General features: G+C 27.6%; 1 protein-coding gene across 1 annotated transcript; it reads left to right on the top strand.

The window, feature by feature from the left end:
- Positions 1–9,358: 9,358 nt before the first annotated feature.
- On the top strand, positions 9,359–22,590 carry CtsL1 (cathepsin L). Its single transcript, XM_043043568.3, has 8 exons — positions 9,359–9,638; positions 11,651–11,769; positions 13,341–13,480; positions 15,096–15,284; positions 16,376–16,567; positions 17,849–18,014; positions 20,141–20,249; positions 22,247–22,590. Exons 2-8 carry the CDS (start codon positions 11,652–11,654, stop codon positions 22,344–22,346), a joined length of 1,014 nt encoding a protein of 337 aa, XP_042899502.1. The 5' UTR covers positions 9,359–9,638; position 11,651; the 3' UTR covers positions 22,347–22,590.
- The last annotated feature ends 524 nt before the right edge of the window (positions 22,591–23,114 follow it).

Below are 23,114 nucleotides of genomic sequence, written 5' to 3'. Positions count from 1 at the left end.
GCAAGTTTTTAAAAAAAATCGAGGAAATTGCCTTTATACGTGATTAGCGAGGAGACACCTAAATTTTAGCTTAGAATAATTTGGGTGGTTACTCAATCTGTATTTGCAGTCTTCTTGGACAATCTATGTGAAATCAGTTTTCTTGAAGAACACAAATATACGAAACAATATAGAACGTTTTCTGTGTAAGACATCTATTAATAACTTCAAAGAAATAGGCGAAAACATTGAAGAGGGCAATAGTAAATGATGTGGGTACTGAAGGTCGGTGAGGAGTCAAAAAGAGAAACTGACTCTGAGGAGCTATTTTCACTTGTGTGTAACGCGTTCATGCATTTGATCATTTCTCGTCGAGTGCATTGGTATTTATAAACACAGAATTTATTTATTTATAGTCACAGAAGTTCAATTTTATGCCCATTTCTTTAAAGAGGATAACATTTCAAAAAATTTCTACCCCCAAAAATGGCTTAAAAAATAAATTAAATTTAAGTATAGTAATCGAAATAAATTTCTTTTTATCAATCGCAATCCCAAAATTAATCAGACATAATATTACTATAAGAAAATGGCTCTATTAATGGTTAAGGAGGTAGTATTCCCATTTTTAATCAAAACTTTCATTCGGAGGGAGGGGGTAGACACTCTCCGTACCAAGAGCCTTGGCCATCTCCCTATCTATTTTTTTTCCCCTTTTTTTTTTGTCCACTCATTTCTAGAGCTGATTATCACAGTACCTACAAAAGAAGAAAAAATTATATAATAAAAATCGGTTAAAATGAAGATAACGAAAAGTAAAAAAAAAAGTTAGGAAAAGTTAAGAGTTGTAAACAATAATGTTTACAACTCTTAACTTCTTGACGATCTCCGTACGAAGCTTATTATGAGTGCCCTGGAGGTAGTGTACTTGGGACGAAGTAAGTTTATTTTCTATAATTTTCTGAAAATTTAAGAAAATTATGCATGTAATTTAAATGTGATGCAGTCAAGGCCATACTCAAGGGATGAGTGAGAAATATTGTCCCAGGCCCATAACTTCTGAGAGTGACCGACCAAAATTTTTTACAAAAAATTATAGTGTTTGTTAATTAGTTTTTTTTAAGAAGATTGCAGAGAATTTCTTTATATCTATATAAAAATTACAGTTTCGTATTAGGAGTCTTAAAAAACTCTGCAAAATATGAGAATAAGTCTTTTTGTGCTAAAAGCGAACAAACTTTGGATTTTTCCGCCCCACAATAAATTTTATCCTGGAGCCCATAAGACCTTTGCTCAACCTTGGATGTAAGTTATCTGCTTTCTCCGTTACACTGTAGTTTTCGTGAACCCAGTATTGACGCAAAAAGAGGGGAGGGGGTAAACTGGCACGTACCGGGCATTATACAAAGAGCAGAGGTTATCGAAACATAACATAATACTGTTTATATATTGGACTAATATCGGACTAAATTCTTATAGTTTTAAGGTAGGAATCTTTAGTAAACGCATAATAAGATGGATTAAAAATAATTTTTGTAACTGTAATGGCTATTAAATAAGGATAGCTTAAAAAATAAAAGAACATTAGAGAGTTGACAAAGTAAAACAAACTTATCTACACAGATGACGTGAATTAATCAATAACAAGACGCCAATACGGTTGCTCCTCTTCCTTGACTAGTAAAATGTAATCCAAAGTTTGTTTGCTAGAAAATAGAATTAATTTCGATCCAATTTATGTACCCGGTCTCCTCCCACTTTTCAGTCTTATCCCTCTCCCCCCCCCCACCCCTAGCGTTAGTGCATTGTTTAGATGAAATAAGATTATTTTCAGAATTCACTTTAAATATTTCTAGACATGCATGTTTTTCTTTTCTGAAAACATAATGCCAACATTTTAATATGAAACCAGTTTCAAAAGAATTATGCGAACTGAAAATTTTTAAGAAATTTGCTGAAATATCCACCCTAGTTATGTTAGCGCAATATGTGAGTGTATTTTTGATGAAATAAGATTTTTTTTTCTTAAAAAGTTAAATAATTCAGACACATGTGGTGTTTTCTGAAAAGTTAGGGACCATATTTAAATGAAAAACCGGTTTCAAATACGGGACTAGATGTAAGACAAAAAATTGAGAAGTGCTCAGTCTTACGTCAGTCCTAAATATGCTCGCCTCTAGAGTGATTGTTTTGGACACATTAATTTTTAAAAAAAATTTCTAGCAATATTTCTAGATATTAATGGGTGTTTGCAGAATATACTTTAATATGATATCACTCTTAATTAATGCAGTGCAAAAATTATAGAAAAATTTGCAAAATATCCACCTTTATGTCTGCGTGATCTACATTCTGGGTGATTGTGTTTAGGGCAAAATAAAATGTATTTCTACGCAGACTAGATGACTGAGTGGTTAGCGTGTCCGACTGAGAAGTCATTAGTTGCGGATTCAAGTCCCACTCAAGCTTCTCTCTGCCAGCTGTCCTTGATGCGTGAATGTGGCCCACTGTAGGAACGGGCATTCACTGTGTCGAGGGTAATGCTGCTTGCCTTCGTGACTTAGGTTCATAGGAGACCACCGGGTAACGTTAAATTTTCAACACTTCCATCATCATCTGAGACAGAAGATGATGGTGTTTTATCAAAGATCACTTTGAAAAAAATACACCAGAAATAATTTAGTTAAGTTACCAACTACTTCCTTAAATAGGATTTTTTTTTTTTTAAAGAAGAAAAAATTAACTTATGCGTTTTGTTACAGACGTGACAAAAATGAAATAATTTTTTCCTTAAATCTTTACAAAAATGAAAATGAAAAACGTGACAAAAATGAAATAATTTTATATTTTCCGTGGTCCTTAAAAAAGCCGTGAAAAATTTAATGAATGAGGCATTTATGATAACTGAATCAAATTGTATTTACATCCTGCATCAATCATTGTCCATACGTCGTAAAAATGTGGGAGCAAATAACAAATGGATTGACAGTTAAGATCAATTTAATGATCTGTTGTTATTCCCGAAAAGAATCACGCAAATATTATCTAATCGAAATAGGTAAAGACGTATACAACCGAACTCAAAGACGTTTTTATCTTTTCAAGGAGTTCTGTGAAGGAAATAAAAACAGTAGATTCTAACTGACCTCAAATTTTGCGATAAATGAGTACGTTTTCACGTCGCATAAATTTTGAACGTTTAATAGAGTGATAGTGACTTAACTGTTAAATGTTGTAGATAACATGGTATCACCGAGAAATCATAGCTGATCCGTATTAATGTTTATCTAAATTAGAATTCTGTTAGAAATAAACTTAATTCCATATAATATTTGATTTCCAATTTAGCTAAAAAAAAGAGAGAGAGACTTCAATCTTTCAATAATCATCCATTGTTAAAATATTGAACTCATAAGGATTTTTCAACAATTTTCTTCGATTTTACAAGGCTATAATCTGTTCATTATCTCTTTATAAAAAAAATTCTAAGGTGAATTCTTTCTTAGGGCTTTTTTTTCCCCTTTTAAATAACTGACTATCTATTGCTGTAGAATACATATTTTTCTCTCCCTAGATCTTTATTTCGCGTTTGAGGAAATATCAAACAAAAGTAGAGAGGGAGAGAGGAGAGAAAGCAAGAGAAATAACACGTAACCATATTTAACTCTTAGCATAGATTTTTAAATTTTTTAAACATGGATTTTAAATTTTTTAAAACTTAAGATTTTTAAAAATAAAAATTTAATAGAGATGTCTAAGCTGATGTCACTTCTCAGGTAGCAAAAATATTTTATTTTACACTAGAAAGATACAATATAATACTGGCGTGCTGGAAAACGCTAGATTCCTGAATCCTATCTTCCTATATTAGAGCTAATTTTATATATGATTAAATAGTATTCGATCGATCATTCGAACTTGTAATTTTATCATCTATTTTATTATTTTAGTCCAGTGTCACTTTTTTGTGAAAGGACAACCCGTATTATTATTAAGTAAACATTTATTTATGAAAGAAAACAATAAATTAAAATATTCCTTCCAAAGTAATAAGCAGCTGTATGCTTTGTAACCGGAAGGAAAGCAGGTCAAGAGCTCGAGAATGTTGTTCGCATTTATATTGAAAACACCATCCATTGAGATAATCGAAATAGTAATGTTTCCTACATGTTTTTTTTTAATCGAAGAAGTAAAAATAAAGTAGACCGATGATCTAATAACGTATTAGTTATAAAGGTTTTAGTTTGTAGAACATATAAAAAGAACTGTCTTTTTTTAATACCAAGAAAAGATAATTATCACCTTACCACGTTTAACGCATTTTCATTGGAAACAAATGTGAGTAAAAAAATAAGATCACTAACAAACAAAAAAAGTTTCAGAAATCTTTGCTTGTCATCAGAATAAAATTAATATAAGTTACAAAAGTAGTGCATTTATAAATTTAGTCCTTATTTATTTGTTCTTATAGTAATATTTACTAATCATCCTTTCTTAATATTATTCTCAATTTATTATTCCGCTTTTGTTTTTCTTTATAATTCTATATTAAAGTCTTAAAATTGAAAGTGTATTTTTTTCCTCATCATGATTTTGCAACATTATTATGAAACATTTTATCATAAAGATATTTAATTACTGTTTTACAGTTATTAACGTTTTAAAAGTTAAATTTACCTTTATTGTAAATTTTATGTAAAACCTTTAGTTAAACGTAAAGTTAAAATTTTTTTTTTTATAATGAATACAATATAACTATGGATTAACTTTTTGCTCTATTGCTAAATAGTAGTCTGCTCAAAACGATCTTAACGAAATCAAATATAATTTTTTTTTTTTTTTTTTTTTTTATTTTATTTTTTTTTTCATCATTTATTTATTTATTTGAAGAAATTGCAATGTATACCGAACAAAATTTTTAGGCTTAAATTTCATATAAATAGAATCGGAAACTAAATATGTGCGACAAAATTTGAAAATAGAATAAAAACAATTCTACCACTTGTGTGCATAGCAATCTAAATATACCCATTGGCAAATCCTATATTGAAAAGCATTGTTTTGTATATATATATATAATTTCACACTGAATCGAATAAGATAAAGAAAAGCTATAAAACTAAAAATCTATAAGTTATTAGCGTTTTGTATATGATTTTTTTATCTAGGCTTCAAAAAACTGTAAAAACATTAAAAGAGAAAAAATAGAAATAAAAAAATATTTAATTTTATAAAAACTTTAAACTACCGCATTTTTATATAAAATGAAGAATAATGTAAATCTTTACAGATTTTACTTTTACCTGATCAATTTGCCTTACATTAAAAATATCCATTTAAAATTGGTATGCCATTTGAACAGAATATGATACTTTCAGTTAAAGATATTTTCTTCTATCCTTGTAGACAGCAATCTGAGGCCATATTATAGAGTGAGCAGGCCATATGCCGAGCAAAATTTGCCGACCACTTCCTTAACTTTATGTATAGCACTCAACATTTACGCATTTTGAAGTTTTCTTTTTTGAAGGGGAGGGGGCTAAAATCATGATATAATTTGTTGTTTAACGTAGTTTATAAGGTCCTTTGGCCTGAAAGAGATTTTTTAAATATCTTGTATTTTTCCCTTTAATTTTATTGCAAAGCCCATTTTGTGAAAACTCTTAATTGACTAAGAGAATGGATATTATTATTGAAATCAGCCTTCCCAATCAATATGAAAATCAGTCATTACATAACTTTTTTTACAACTCAAATTTTTCAGGCCTGTGTAATTATAAATATGATATTTTTATCATAGGATAACTCTTCAAGTAATAAAACTGAATATTTTTCCATATAGGTCATCAGTGACATTAAACACAACAGATGTTAAACGAAATTGTCTTGTGATCTGTGACTAACAGACTCGAGATTTTTATTCCTTTCTTCCTAAAACTACCAATCTAATGAAATGTACATTTTGTTTTTAAACTCTGAGTCATTTGGATTTGTTTGCTTGTGGTTTAATAGCCAATTAACCGCATAAGTCTGATAAAATAGAATTTTATCTCTCAGCGTTTCTTTGAAAAGAAAAGCAAATGAAACATTGTATGCATTATTTTTTTTATTATTAGATGTTCCAGAAGTGCGTTTCAAGTAAATAAATTTTTCTAAAATGAATGAGAAGTAACTTTAGCAAAACGTATTATTTACTATGATGTAATATTGATAAAAACAGGGCTGAAAATAAGATGGGGAAATGGAAACAATGGTAGTAAAACCATTGAATTAATAGTACGTTTTCATGATAGTTAAAATAAGTACTTACTATTATTAATTATAAGCTATTTAGTAGCCAATTAATCGTATAAGTCTGAAAAAATAGAATTTTATCTCTCTGCGTTTCTTTGAAGAAAAAAACAGCGATTTAAACATTGTATGCAGTCTTTTTTTATTATTAGATGTTTCAGAAGTGCGTTTCAAGTAAATAATTTTTTCTAAAATGAATGAGAAGTAACTTTAGCAAAACGTATTATTTACTATGATGTAATATTGATAAAAGCAGGGCTGAAAATAAGACAGGAGAGTGGAAATAATGGTAGTAAAACCATTGTATTAATAGTATGTTTTCGTCATGATTAAAATAAGTATTTATTATTCCTAGTTATAAATTAGGTATCACTCTGCTATTTCAAGGGTTAAAAAAACAATTTTACATATGTGTTATAACGGTTTAAAAAAAATATTGGTAGTAATAGATATTTTACTGTAGCTCACCTTAGGAAGTTGTAAATTTCATAAATTCAGTTTGGTCTTAAATAATATTATTTAGAACAGTTTACAGCTTTTCTATAAATATTTCTGTATTAAATTACTCAGTTACGGGTCTTAAACTTTAGGACCATATTATAAAAAAGTTGAATCAGTGACCATAGGTCTGTGAATTGATTTTGTTTCTGCTATACTTAAGACTTCTTTTAAATAAAATTTTACACTTGTCTAGTTTTAGCGAAGGCAGTTGATGATCTTGAAAGTAGAACGAAATTAAAGTTTCTTGCTACTTTAAGGTTAATTTTACTGTTATGCCATACATACACCACATCTATGTTTATTTTAAAAGTACTTCTCATTAACAAGAGTAATGAGCAGTAATTATTAACATTACTGAATATACAATTTATACAATTTGTAGATTTATAAACATTTTTATGCATTTATAAACTCATTCTCTGATTCGACCATTCACTAAAATGCCTTTCAATGATTCGTTAATAAGCGAATTTACTGCTATTTAATGCAGATTCTTTGTTAATACACCGTTCACTGATTCACTTGCAATAAAATATTTATGAAACATATACTATCTTTAAAATAACAATTACAAAATAAACAAAAAATCGCCTCGTATGAAATACAATTATAAACGAAGGGATAATTGTCATAGTAACAGGAAAAGATTAAATTATTATTAGTAATTTTTGGGGAAAATTAGATATTCTCTATCTAGACTAATATAGGTTTATAAAACTTTTTATGAAAATAAATAAAAAGTCAACCTGCAACTTAAATTACAACAGTAATAAAAGTTCAGATAAATCCGATGAAATAAGAAGTTATCAATCCTACGATTAGCAAATTTATAGAGCAAAGAAGTCTTACTTTATAATTTATCAGAAAATCTTTTGATCGCTATTTTAAATATATATATAAAAAACAATATGTAAAATATTTTAAAAATGAATCGATTTTTCTCGCTGTTAACATAAAGTTTACTAGTGAAACGTTTGGTAATTATCTAACATTTACTAATTTTCCTGGAAATTAACATTTCTGTCTTGTTTCTAAAAAGCCTCGTCAAAAATTTTACTGAAATTTCGGTGAAAACTTTATTTAAAATTACATTTTGAGACGAAATAGAAGTATTACATAAAATATTAAAGTACAGATAAGCAAATTCACATTAATTAAGACAGCATTTGACGCACAGGTTCATGTTAACAGTGCACGGGGTGAAAAAAAAGAAGGAAAAAAAAACGAAACACTTTGAGTAACTTTTGATTTAATGATCGGAATTTAACGTACTAAGACTTAATATTAGTAGATCAAAGGAGTGGCTTCAGCTATGTTAATTAGTTAGTAAAGAGGATATTTTACGTTACGAAATCAGACACAAAAACGTGCTATCTCTGAATAAACGTACCTCTTTTTCGATGGATTAGGATTCCTGACTCCCGAAATATGCGAGGCAGCCTCAATCTGGGAAATATGATTTTAACTGTTTTTTCAGGAGAGCGGTCGAAAATTTGAACCCCTTAATCTTATTTTTAATTTTTTACACATTTCACCATAGTTTGAGAACTTTTAAAGCGAATTAAAAAAAAATTCTGCATACAATTATAAAATGCATTGATTCAAAAATAATTTCACACAAAGAAAATTATTAATTATTTGTTGTTTCTTATTATTTTATTCAATAATTTTGAATGCTGTAAAATAATTTTGAATTTTAAGGTATACCAATTTTTATATCATTTTAAAGAATGCAATTATTATGGTAAATGTGATATGACAGAAAACAAATGAATGTAAAGAATGTAATATGGCATAAAACGAAGCATAAAGCAATAATAGTTAGCAAATAACAGTTTTATAAAAATTATTATAGTACAAATTCTGAGAAAGTTTTTCAAAAATTAAAAAAAAAAATTTAAAAAAAAATGGCCGAATGGTGTAAAATAATGAATGACGGACACATCGAGACATAGCGTTAAAAAATAATTAGAAAAAACATTCCTTAGCGATTTATTTTATCTTTGATTAAAAAATAATTTAACAGTAAAACAAAAAAAAATTTCTGATTTCTGATCTAAAATTCAAAATAATGTTTCACAAAAAATTAATTTTAAAAAAACTCTTTTTTTTCCCGGGAATATTGGCTCATGTCATGGCCTTGCTCGGTATCGCTCGCCAACCCCCAAAATTACTTACACAGTTTAATTCAGATTGTTTCGCTCGCTCTTTACTCCTTGGTCTATTTTAATACCTAAGATTTTATGCTTTTATATCCTTTAAACTAATTGTATTAGAGAGAGACTATAACCCCTGTTCGCTATCGCTCATCAACCTTCGAAACTGCTTGCGCAGTCCTTATTAGATCAATTCACAGACTGAGATAGCAAAAAAATGGCAAATACTCAAATTATAATTGCAGTAAATTGATTTTTTTCTGGCATATAAATGCATGACTGTAAAATAATCAATTTATAAATAAAAAAATAAGCATAATAGTTATAAGATTAATTTTTTTTAAAAAAAGAAGCGGGTGCACGACCTCCGTTTCAAGTCTATCATGTAGGCAGCAGAAACGTAACATAAGCGTTCACTCAAATTATTACTCATATGTATACTGAGTGGCAACAGATTAAAGCCACATGACTAATCAGCTGACGCTTTGATTATTTTTATTTCAGCGGTTGTTGTTGAAAAATAAAATATTTTACAGACTCAGTTCCAACAACTCTTCTTTATCGTTTGCATTATCTGTTCTATTTATACGATTTTTTTAACAAAGCAACTAGTCTAAAAGTTCAAAACGTAGCGAGCAGCAATATTATTAACATAGCTTTGTTGTACGATTCTTATTGATTAGGTTTTATCTTCAAATAAGTGAAAAGACAGTAAGAAAATATTTATTTATATTTTATTAATCATTTCAAATTATAATCATGTTATACATTTGTTTCATTTTTTTTCTTTTCATATAATTCTTTGTAATCTGTAAGCAAGTGAAAGTTTGTTAAAGCTTGATAAAGTAAAACGTATTTACAATTACTGCACCTACTTGTAGATTACTTCAATATTGGCTTTTTATAATAGCATTATAGATTCAAAAGTAATTCTCTATATCATTATGTATTTAGGATCCAATAATGTTAGCCATTATTAAGCAGAACCACGTGATGAATCTAATAAGGTATGCTTGATATAAACTAGGACTTGCACAATCAACATATGGCATCACGTTTTTTTTTCTTTCTTTTTTTTTGTTTTACTTCAAATTTTTTTTTATAATCGTTCTTTGTGTGCCTTTTTATTCATTTTCATCAAGATAAGGAAATTTGGAGTTTAACTGACTTATTTTTTTAATAAATAATATATTTAATAATTATTATATTTAAAAAATTTTTAGAAAAAAAGTAATTACGTTATATAAATAAAAAAATTAATTAAAAATTAACAATGATAAGGTATAATTTTGTCATCAGTGCAGGTGATTGATCATACCTGGAAAAATAGTGCTTTCTAATATTGTATTAATGTGGTTATGGCTGGAAAACTGTTTATTCAATTAAGTTTTGTTTTCAGTTTTGTATTTTTTACTCAATGTGTTGTAAAATAAATTATGATTTTGAAAACCAGAATTTTCATATGATTGTTTTTTGTTTAACCAAAATTATGATTTTTTTTTTGTACTAGAAGTGTTATTACCTTATAGTAATTTTAACAGATAATTTTCCAGTGTGCTTTTTCCCGGATAAGAAGTTAAATTTCAAAGTCCAATTTTTAAAATTCTAACGACTGTCTTTGTTAGCTAAACAAAAGAGAGTTTTTGTTAAAATATACTTTGCTTAATTGATTTGAATTTTCTTTAAAAATTTAAAGGATTTATTTACAGAATAACAAAGCACTATTGTGATGTGCAAAGAAATGTATCTTAAATACATTTTATAAAATCATTTATTAAGCACTCAATTGCAACTTCTAAATTATAAATGTCACACATGTAGGTAAACTAGAAGGTGACAAATACATTCTGGCACATTTGTGCACGAAAATCATAATAAATGCCATTTATGGAGATAGAAATGCTTAAGCAATGAAAATATAAGGAGAGTCCATTAAGTTTTGTTCATGAAAATTCAAGACACAGACATGAATAATTAAGTCTGAGCTTTCTTTTGAACCCTCCTGAATAAAAGAATAATAGTCACTACTTGAGGATGCAAGCATTTTTTAACCTAAAGGGGAATGTATAATAATTTTTTTTTAAGTAATATTTTAAATATACAATTCAATCGTCTGATTCAGTTGTCAAATGTTCTAATTTTTTAAAATCTTATTTTTGCATGACCGACCTCCGCCAACTTTAAAAAACTTTTAAACTGTATTAGTTATCAGTTAATAGGTCAATGTTAACTGATGTTTGACAGTGAGTCAACGGGATAATGTTGCAGTGTTCTTCAAATTTTTTCAAAATGTTATGATTATTTTTTAGTTCTAATTTAATAAAATAAAGTAAAATTTAATTTATTTTAATTTTAAATGTGCTTTCTTAAATGAAAATATATATAAATACTTTTATATTTGAATAAATTAAAAATATACAAGAAAAAAATATAATCTAAGGGCCCCAAAAATTTTAATGGCCTTAATCCGGCTCTGATTGCGACCCACTCTGCTATTAATTTGCTATCTGGGCTTATACTGTGGTAGGCATTTGCATCAAAGTGCTGAAGACAATGATGTGGTATGAGAAAAGGTTTATAATAGTAATTTGCAAGCTTTGATTTGAATCTCTGGAATTTGTAAAACAAAAATTGGAAAAGAATTAATTTTTTAAGGTATAAGCTTTTTTTTATTACTGTGAAGTTTTAAACTAATAAAACTTTATTTTGCTTGCATTTTTCAGAATGAATGAAATGAATTTTTCAATTCTTGTTCTTTTTGCTACGTTGTGTGCTGCCACAGCTTATGTTACAGAGTTTGATGTCATTAAAGAAGAATGGAAAGCATTTAAGCTAATGTTTGGTGAGTTTTTTCCAGTTTTAAATTTTATTATGCATTTGATAATTTGTAAATTATTATTTTATGTACTCGATAATTAATAAATTGCTGGTTATGTGGAATTAGAGGACTATTATAAACTAGTCGACTATAAAACTACTCTGTTTAAAGGACATTTGTTCCAGATCATTAGATAAAAGATTGTATTATAAAATATATAATATTTTTTTACTGCTGTAAACAAGCTTAAAAAAATTTTTTTTTCTTTGTCACAAGACCTATTTTGACGTTTTTCATTTAAAAATTTCTTTTTAAATTTATAATATAATTATATAAAGTGGTTAAATAAGTATATTTAATGAATGATAATACTAAATGTTCACAGTATCTTAGTGTGGCTAGTTTCTTGACAAATTAAGTCATATTTGATCTTATAGTTTTTCTAGTAGAAAAATGTCTCATATTTGCCAATCAGTCATTCTAAAAAATCAATTTTGAATGTCTTCATAACATTTCTTTAATTTAGTTTGTAAAAAAGAATTTTCCGCTTTGAAATATTTTATCCAAAGAGTAATATTGGGTTTGGATAAAGAGTAATGTTTTTGTATAGGAAATTGCAATTGAGAGTTAGGTATGGATGCTTAATATCCACCAAGGAAAAAAAAAAATAATTAAAGAAAATTAGCTACTTTTTTGCAAATCTATGGTATTCTTTTTTTTAAATTTTTTTAACACAGTTGCAAGATTTTAAAAGTCGTGTTTTTTAAAAACAACAAGCAAATGTATTAAGTTGTACTTGATTGTTGTTCCTTTTAGTTTAATCGTAAAACTTAAATCTTATACCACAATTCTAAAATTTCAAATGTTTGTTGTGTTGAACAAAAGACTGTTCACAAATATTACAGTAGTGGTTGAGCTGAATTCTTTCTTACGCTTACTTACTATTTTTACAGATGCTAGAGAATCCAATCTTGTATGACTGATTTAAAAATTTTGTACTGTTTGTTTAATTATCAATTCAACAATAACAGAATTTTTGAAATGGTAAAACTTATAACTATAAATCATTTTGTGTAGCTAACCATTTTTCCAGATAAACAGTTTTGGAATTTTGTGATGAACAGTTGTGAGTAGTCAAGGTGACTGTGGAAAATGGGACTAGTTCATGAAAACATTTACACATACATTAGTAAAATGTTTTTGCATAACCTTTTTGAGCAATCTATCTGTTTATTTTTTTAGGTTAAAATATCTTTGCATTTGAGACTATTAAAGTAACTCTCACACATCTGCTGCTCTTATTCGATATAGATTAACAATTATTATTACATCACTATAACAGTATTATTAATATTGCTGTTGAATTGATTTTAAATTCCAAGCAATCTTAGATTTGTAGAAGTTCAAAATGCAATTGATAAAAATAAGCATGAATTGTACACATTTATTTTATTTGCAGCATGTTAAAAAAATGTTAGTAAATAAAATAATGTTTCCCAGATTTTAATATGATTTAAAATTATTTGTTTTAAGTTTAACAACATTTTATGTGTCTGTACTGTTGTGATTTACGTTTTTTTTCTTCTCATGTGTAGAAAAAACATATGAAGAAGCAGAAGATCTATTTAGGATGAAAGTATTTGTGGAAAACAAGCACAAGATTGCTAAACACAACCAGCTATTTTTATCTGGAAAGAAATCCTACCGGCTGCGAATGAATGGTTTTGGAGATTTGGTAACTTTTTTTCATCTTTGAATTAAATTTTTATTGATTTGATTTTCATAAGAATTTGATTATCATAACATTTATAATATGTTCATATTTATGTTCATATTCTAAACTAGCTACACAGTTACTATAATTCTGGAAAAAAACAAAACATTATTAACTGTTTAATGTCTGTTTTGGGTATTACCAAAAGATATCAAAAAAGGAGATAGCTTACCTCCACCAAAAGGCCGGGAACACTTCGTAATAATCCATAGACTTCTATAAATCATCTAAATAATTGCATTCAATATTAAATTTTATTCACAATTATATGGACACAAAATATTTACAGACACACACAACAAAAAAGAACATGCTTCGCAATCGTAGTTCTAAACAGTTCTCTCTCGAACCAGAGGGTCTGTGTGTGTGGGAAGAGTCGGATTAGCCTTGAGCACGTGATTATCATGCGCTCACTAGATGAAATTAATAAATGGATTAATAAATTTAATTGCAATTTCCAACAGTCTGTTTCCAAACAATCATGTTAATGTAATATCAATACTATAAATGTTATGAAAATTCTGAATATTGCCATAAGTTGAATTAAAAATAACTGTTAGGAAACAATCATCTTAGTAGTAAGCATATTTTAAGTTTGAACTTATAAGGTGTAATTTTATTTGTTTGTATGTTTAACTTTGATATACTTAAATAGTTTTGAATAAATAAAATGACAATTATTGGACATTTTTCTTTGTTAAACATATTTAAAGAAGGTTGGTGAGTATATAATTATAAAATACTCTCATAACAGTGTTGTTACTGCCTTGTTCCTTACATACTGCCTTGTTCCTCAAAGTTAATAGACTTTTTTTTTAAATTTTACTCTTATTTAAGAATAATTTCTAGACAAACTCTTTTTAAATGGTTTTGCTTAATTTTTCAAAATTCTGGTAGTACTACAAAGTTTTTTTTTTTTTTTAAATATTTTTTTAAATTCATAAGAGATATAACTATAAAAAACAAATATTTATTATAATTTTTTATTTTCTAAGCTAAAAAGTAAGAATCATAACATTTTAAAAAATATATATAAAGTTGCAGTCATTTTTTTTTCCCAATACAGTACAGTTTACTGTATCTAAGGAAGAATTTAGGATACAATAAAATTAAGTTTTCATCATCTGTATTTTCTACAGCGTTAAAAAAATGTTCAAAAAGATTTTGTAATGAATCTACAGTGCTGGAAAATATTGCTACCATTAAGAGAATGGTTTCTTCTTCTGAATCACTTCATTCAGTTGATTTTTCATGCACTTTTAGCACTTTTCACAACATTTTTGATGGAGAGTAAAATCTCTGATCATTGATTTCTCAATGGTTATTTACCCACAGTCCTGTTTTCAAAAATGTGTATATTTTAAAATCTGAGAAAAAAAATATCGCTCATTAGTGTGCACTCTAATTAATTACATCCTGCTGAACTAAAGAATATGTCCTCAAAAATTTCAGAATTTTGTTAAATCCAGAATCGTTACAATTGAATCTTACTGCATTGCAATTTTTATACATTTTTAATTACAATACAAGTACATATATTACATATAGTACATACATATATTAATTTTTTATATAGCTTCACCATGAATTTGTGAGAAAAGTCAATGGTTTTCAACGAAACTACAATGAAAGTTTAGCATCTGGCTCTACTTATCTTTCTCCTGCTAATGTTGTAGCACCAAAGCAAGTAAATTGGACTGCTGAAGGATATGTAACTCCTGTTAAGAATCAGGGTCAATGTGGTTCATGCTGGTCCTTCAGTGCTGTAAGTAATACCAATGAAATAAATTCATACTGTTGTAAAGAAAATGTTCTAACAATTTATAATTGCCTGCTCTTTAACTAATATAGTATTAATTTCGGATCATTATTTTTAGTAAATAAGAACTAAAAAGCAATAAAGAGAAGACTAAAAGACCATATTTTAAGTACAGCCAAACCCCGCTATAGTGAACCTTCAAGGGACCAGAATTTCGGTTCACTATAACCGGAAGTTCACTATATCTGGTCTGCAAACAATTTTAACTAATGGTTCCGAACTCCTTCTTTTTGTTATACATTATTGAAATAAATGACCAATAAAATGAAATATAGAAATGACTGAAAAATAATACGTAGTTACAAAAAATGTGTAACTTGCTTTTATTTTTTATTACTGTTCGTCTTGTGTACGAAGATAATTAGCTTTAGCTGATGCAGGGAAAAATTTGTTAGTACATCAGCCTGGGTTGGCCTTTGTTTAGGTTGAGAACTGAGAAAAGTGGGATAAAAGAAGCAAACAAGAAAAAATGCTTATGGCTACATTCCACTCTATAACTGGTTTTAAAAATCAGTATAAGTATTTGTTTTAAAGTAGACATTTCAAAGTTATTTTTAAAAAATGAAGGGGAAAAAAATCAGTCAAAGACAGAAAAAAGTTCATAATATCCAATTTCCTCACTTTTTTAGTTCACTATAGCGGGGTTTGACTGTAGTAATTGTAAGTTTTATATACTATTCAATTAAAAGAAAAATATTCTGTGAGTATTAATTTATCTGGACCTTAGACTTGAACAATTTAACAAACATGATTATGTCAAATATGAGACTTAAATATATTTAATTTTTAAAAAATCCCATATAAATTTTTTAAAAAAAAAGAAAGATTATATATTTTTTTTAAAATTTTTTTGATTTTTATCAAACCTGATGAGGCACAGAAATTTTTTTGAACTAATTCTCCTACTTTAAATCCTATGGCACACATTGTAGAATTTTAAGAAATAGGGCATTTTTTCATTAAATACTCGTAAAAAAGTATGAATATTTTTAAATGAAATTTTAAATTGCCTCTACTATTTTGTGTTTACTTTTCAGACTGGTGCCCTTGAAGGTCAACATTTTCGTAAAACAGGAAAACTTGTTTCATTAAGTGAGCAAAATCTGATTGATTGCTCTGGCAAGTTTGGCAATGAGGGATGCAATGGTGGTCTCATGGATCAAGCATTTGATTACATTAAAGAGAATAAAGGGATAGATACTGAAGAAGCTTACCCATACAAACACAAAGTAATTATGAGTCTATTGTCAAATAATATTATTCTTCTTCTCCATGTATAAAAGGTTTCCGTGTTTTGTTTTTAAATAATTTGGATAATCCAAGAACTTTCACCCACAGAACATTTTTTAATGCTCTGTGAGTGAAATTTTTATGTTATTACATATTGTTTTACATTTTGACCCATTCCCTCTTTTTATTTAGAAGATTTTTAAATTGTATTTGTACCATTATGTTGTATTTTAAAATTTTACAGATTGTTTAAATTTCTTTTCAATTAAAACAGAAAAAATTTAAAAGAATTTTTTAGTAATTTTCCTATTTACTTTATGACTTTCAGAGGTTATAGTTTTAATCTTTTAATGGATTTCTGCTCTTTCAATAAAAATTGGAATGTAATTTAAAAAAAGTATTAAATAGTTAGTAAATAGTGACCTATAATTCAAACTGTGACAAATTCATTTTTCCTTGTTTTTCACAATGTGCATTATCTTCAGCTGTGCTGCATGAAACTAAAAAAAAGAAATTATAGTAACTAAAATAATTTGTTAGATGGGAGTTCACTTTCAGAATAGTATTTAAGAGAAAACTGTGCTTTATTATCTAATCATGAAAATTTTATAATGTAGTGAGATTGTTTGCCATTTTATTTTTTAAGCAATCATAAGTCTAGTATATTAATTAACATCTTCTAATTTTGACCAAATTATTATCTTTTAAGTATAAATATCTGTATTTTTTGATTCTTTATTTCCTTTTAAAATTTAAGACGTGTCTTCTTATTATAAAACATATGGTCTTGAGAATTTTTGCTATATTTACTCCTGATGTCATGTTAGCAAAGTTTAAAAATTTGTGTTAGATTCAAAGTAGCTAAAAAATAAAAATGAGACTAGTGACTTATGAGTTGATGTATCAAAACCCTAAATTTTAAAATCTTTTTTAAACCTATTTTTTTTTCTGTTTGAAAAGTTTTTTTATTACAAAAATTAAGTAATGAAAAGTAGTGCTTATTCAGAAACCTCTTTATGTTTCGATGTTTTCTCAAATTTTCAAAAAGTAAATCATGAATTGAAAGCAAAATTATCCCTACTAAGAAATTTTGCTGTTTTTTTTTTTTTTTTTATTTTTGGTCACTTTACTATTTTGACTAATTTTTTTTCTTCTACGAATCAACTTCTTTTTAATTGGCTTATAATGAACCAAAGCCATTCCTGCTTTCATTTTCATTTATAAAATTGGAGTGAATTTTTCTTTGATTTAATATTCTATAGCTTAATCTTTTTTTGCAGCAAGGTAGATGCCACTACAAGAAGCAAAACAAGGGAGCTACAGACACAGGATTTGTGGATCTTCCCTCTGGAGATGAGACTAAACTGATGGAAGCTGTAGCAACAATTGGTCCTATTTCTGTAGCAATTGATGCCAGTCAGGAATCATTCCAGTTTTACTCTGAAGGTAAGAAGCATTCATTAATGTTGATTATTTTATCGATATACTCATTTTTTTAAAAATTATCTTTAAAAGTGAAAGTATCTAAGAAAATTGTGGGGAGAGTACATATCAACAATGTCAACCTTCATCAATGAAACGGTACCCCAACAACATAGAATCGAGTTAACATGTCTTATATAATAGTTAATTGGAATTGTATTTTTGTCGTAGTAAACACACTACAGTACTCCCCCAGCAGAATTAAAGCTGTGCTAGAATTCGGCGAATGGATACCAGTTGTTGATTCATTGCTGTTTTGTGAAAAGTGGGGAGAGCTGCATTAAGATCACAGTGGTACTTTTGACAGCTGTATTAAGTTCAGGATCCTGGTCACTCCTGTGTTGCCTTTAGCGGTAGAGAGTTTACAGTTGTGTGATGACTTGAGTAATAACAGTGCAAAGAGGTGAGGTGGATATAGTCGCTGTCACAAGTAGCAAGTTAACTGTTCAATGTGGACCATTCGTCAAAGTAGGGATGTTCAGATCGCAGTGGGAGTTTGTCTTGGTTGGAATATTAGCATCACGTCTGAAGGTTACCGATGTAGAGTCAGATATTGACAATGTCAACCTTCATCTGTGAAAATGTACTCCAAGGAAGAATCGAGTTAGCAAGTCTTATATACTAGTGAATTGGAATTGTATTTTTGTAGTGGTAGACACACTAAAAAAATTATTTTAATTTTAATACAATTAAACTCCAAGCCATCGTTTTCTCATCTTTCATTTTCCTGCGTGTATCTTCCTGTTTTAACATGTCTGTCACAAATACTATTTTTATAATGTTATTAACACCCGTTTAGAAACTTGCAGATTCTAGCATCTATTGTTCAGAAATTCTACCAACATTTGAAAGAAAATTAAAGTTATTTCATTTTAAGATAAAAAAATATAACTCCTAATGCTAATGATGAAGAAGAGAGTATAGAGTTTGTTACATTTCAGAGAAAGCACCTCAAACATTGTGTTTGTTCTCTATGAATCAGTTGATTGGAATGTTGAAACTTGCGTTTGTGTCAGTTCAAGGAATTGTTGCATAAGCTAAATAATTGCAAAGTGACACTGGTAAAGATAGGGAAACAGGACCTCAACCAGTACTCTGATTTGCAAAAGTCTCAAAGCCTTTGAAACTATTATAAACTTTCTGTGTTCTTACAAATTAACTGAAAATGAACAGCAAATGGTGAAAATTTATTATTTATGCTGGAAAAAAAAATTTCAAACAAAATTTTCCAAATATTTTAATCCTTAAGTATTTTAAGTTCACTTACAACAGGTACAATTATAATATTAATTATGCATATAATTATTTTTAATTTAATTTGTTGTAAGTATTACAGTTATTAGAATGATAAAAATAATGAACGATTCGATGATTTGACTTGATTATACTCTGCAATTGACAGAGTTAGTCCTGTACCGCTTACATGGCGGCATAGGTCAGTCATTGGAATAAATATGTTAATTAATTTTTTGTAAATAGTTTATAGCAAGTAACTTTTTTCAATTAAAATATTTTACACTTATCATAAATTATGAATTTCAAGTCATTATCTCATATTTGTTGTTATATCTCACATTTGTTGAAAATTTGTACTTGAATTAAGTTAAACTATTTTTTATGTTTTATTATGTTATTTAGAGTACATTTTGATCAAAATTAACTGTTTCAGGATAAACATTAATTATTAGCATTAATCATTTTTAAATTTAAATTATATGCACAATCAAAGATTAGACATGGTTAAAACAAAGAAAAATTCAATTTTAGAAAATGGCAATGTAATTTATTTTAATTCAAGTCACGCTTTCTTTTGATACATCAAAAAAAAAGTTAAATATAGTAAATGTCCAAATTTTTTACTCATGTCAGTTTTAACTCCCAGAAAAAATCTAAGAATCATCACTTGTTAGTAATTGTATAAACATTATTATGGCTATCTTAATTTTATTGCCTGCAATGTTTTTGTTTGAAATTCAATTAATTTTCTTATGGGCATAACTTTAAATTTTTTTATTGACTTTAAATGAGATAGTGATATTTTTTAAGAACACATTTATATCCTATTGATAATTATATTTTATTTTTAACAGGTGTCTACAATGAGCCACAGTGTAGTAGTGAACAATTGGATCATGGTGTTTTGTGTACTGGATATAGTGTGTCTGAATCTGGTGAAGATTACTGGATTGTAAAGAATAGGTATATAATTATTGTTAAGAAAATATTATAGTTCAAAATATAGAGAAAAGTAATATAATAAAAGGAAATTATCTCTGTCTATAATATTTTAAATATTTTACAATTGTGGTCATGAAATTTGTATTGTGTAAAAAAATCTGCTGATCTATGCCCCATGCTTTCCATGTTTGCAGCTATGTTTATATAATTTTTTTTCCCATTTAAGCTATATTTCATTGATATAGTATGATAAATGCAAATTCTATTTCCCTTTGGAAGAATTTAAAATGTAATGCTTTCTTTTAAAAAAGGTACAGGTCTCCTGAAATTTTTGAAATTATCACAAATGAAAAAAATGAGAAAAAATTTATGTATTAGAATAATACTTTACTGGGCTCATGATTAGTATTTAAAGAATTGAATAGTTGATAGAATTGTTTTATTATTATTTTACTAATTTTTAAGGGTTTTTTTTTAAGAAGGGATATTTTATATGACGAAATTAATTTTCAAGAAAACTTAAGAATCTAAGTATGTAAAAAAATCTTAGTATAATAAAATCTAAGTATATTTTTATTATTTGCATAACTCTAAATTATGAAATATTATACATTCAAAAATATGTTTTAAATGACACTTAATCATTTTAAAAATATTTGATCTTTACACGTCGATATCCACGGCAACGAGTTGGCTGACACTCTTGCAAAGAAGGGACTAGACCATCCAGTCCCCTCCACCTCAGAGCTTACATACCTTGAACTTTTTGCAAGGCAAAAGGCCCAGAACAAACAAAAGTGGCTGCTTCCACCTATTCACTACTGGTATAAAGCAAAAAGACCAGGACTCTCTCTATCTCTCCCTGGTGACAGGCAAACCAACACCTGCCTATCCCGACTGGCCAGTGGACACCTGAAAAGTCTCACATTTTCTGCAAATCAAAAGATCTTTCCTCTTTGCCCTAAATGCCAACAAAACCAGGCATCACCTGAGCACATCTTGATCTGTTTAGGGCTGGACTGGAACGATATTCATTCCTTTCCCATTCTGGTTTCGGATTTTCTCAATATCAACGGATTCATTGATCTGGTCTGACCCCGTCAGACCAGATGGGAATTAGCAACAACAACAAAAATATTTTACTATTTAGTTGTTGATAGGTTGATGTACAATTAGTAAATGTGTGAGCTCTGTTGTTTTTATTTTAAAATGTTAACCATGGAAAAGTGTTGCATTATTCTTGCTAAAGGATTAGTGACTCAGTTATAATTATTTTAAGCATGTATTCTTTCTTTCTCATTTTATTAGAGTCTCTAATTTTAACATATCTATATAAATACAATTAACGTATATTTAATTTATATAATAAAATAAATATTTTATTTCCTATGACATTAAAATTAATTAATCTTGTTAGATTAATTGATTAAGATCTTGTTGGAATAAGAGAGTGTATATTTAAAGAAACTTAATTGGTAGACTAATTTGAATTATTGTAGAAAATTTGTTTTTTGCTTTTGCATAATTTTGGGGTGGCTTGTTTGTCTTCTCATAGCTGCTAACTTTACATGATTTTGCAATCTTCTCTTGGTTAAATTAAAAATTCTCCTGGTTCTTACATGGAAGAAATTTCCAGCTCTAAAAAAATTCCATAACAGTATAGTTTTTTTTACTGTTTTTTGCTTGTTTAACTATTTAAATTAGTATAACTTTTAAATAATGAAGTCAGTCAAACTTATAATGAATAATTTTCAGTTTTTTGTTTTTCATTTAAATGCTCAAAAATTTGTACTTTTTTTTATTTATTCAGAACTTTTTATTTAAAAAAAAAAAAATTGACTATCTAAAATGAATTTAATATCTATTTATTATTACTCAAAATTATAAACTAAACAATATTATAAAGCCTGTCACAAATAGGAAATATTGAAGCCACTTTAATTCTTATACACTAGCAGCTATGCCATATTTTACTGTTTCTTTTATTTAATTTTATTAATTACTCCTTTTCTTTTCAGTTGGGGTGAAAAATGGGGAGAGAGCGGATATATCAAAATGGCCAGGAACAAAAACAATCAATGTGGAATAGCAACTCAAGCTAGCTATCCATTAGTATAAGACGTTACGTCTGAGATTATTTTAACATGAGCTGTTTTGTACTTTTTATTTTTTAATTTACTAAGAAAAATACTTAGTTTATTCTTAAGGTTGTTTTTAATTTTTGCATTTAATGTATGCTCATTTTTACTTTTTTTTTTTTTTTAAGGAAACATTTTTGTACCTGTGTTCTTTCATTTGTCGATGTGAATCTCATCTTACAATTTAAACTGTTTGTTTGACTTAATAAAAAATCATTTTCTTATCTGATGGTTTTATTTTTTACTGTTCTTATAACATTTGCTTTACTCTCTTGGTTAGTGTTCATAGCAACAACTGAAGAAAAAAATGACGTTTAAAAATAGAATTAACAAAAACCTGTTTTTTAAATATCTTTATTGCGATTTTAAAAAAATATATATATGATTCATGATATATTATCTAGCTCTACATTAAATCATATCACATGGCTTTAAAATTCTAAAAAAAAAAATTTATATTAATAGCAAGTAATACATTTAAATATTATTAAATTCTGCAATATATATATTATGACCCAAGAGCAAATTTAATCGAATACCACGAATTAAATTTGTAAATTAGTTTGCAGAAGTCTTTGGTCAATCTCGACATTATATACGTTGATTCAGATTGTTATAAAATAATACATAATTCTGTTTTTAAACTTGTTTAATATATTTATCAACAAAAAAGCTAAGTCAGTGCATTGAAAGTCACTTTAAAGCAATCATAATTGTCATGTCAGCCAATTGTTAAATGAATAGTATT

The sequence above is a fragment of the Parasteatoda tepidariorum genome, chromosome 10 (assembly GCF_982258835.1).
Source record: "Parasteatoda tepidariorum strain Cologne lab strain chromosome 10, Ptep-v5.0, whole genome shotgun sequence".
Taxonomy (NCBI): domain Eukaryota; kingdom Metazoa; phylum Arthropoda; class Arachnida; order Araneae; family Theridiidae; genus Parasteatoda; species Parasteatoda tepidariorum.
Note: the sequence above shows the minus strand (reverse complement) of the source record. Positions and strands in the feature narration are given on the sequence as shown.

Bases quoted from the DNA above. Each gene is read 5' to 3' on its own strand.
- CtsL1 (XM_043043568.3), top strand. From the start codon at position 11,652: ATGAATGAAATGAATTTTTCAATTCTTGTTCTTTTTGCTACGTTGTGT. The intron at 13,481-15,095 runs GTAACTTTTTTT...TTTTTTATATAG, and splicing joins TGAATGGTTTTGGAGATTTG to CTTCACCATGAATTTGTGAG. The intron at 18,015-20,140 runs GTAAGAAGCATT...TATTTTTAACAG, and splicing joins ATTCCAGTTTTACTCTGAAG to GTGTCTACAATGAGCCACAG.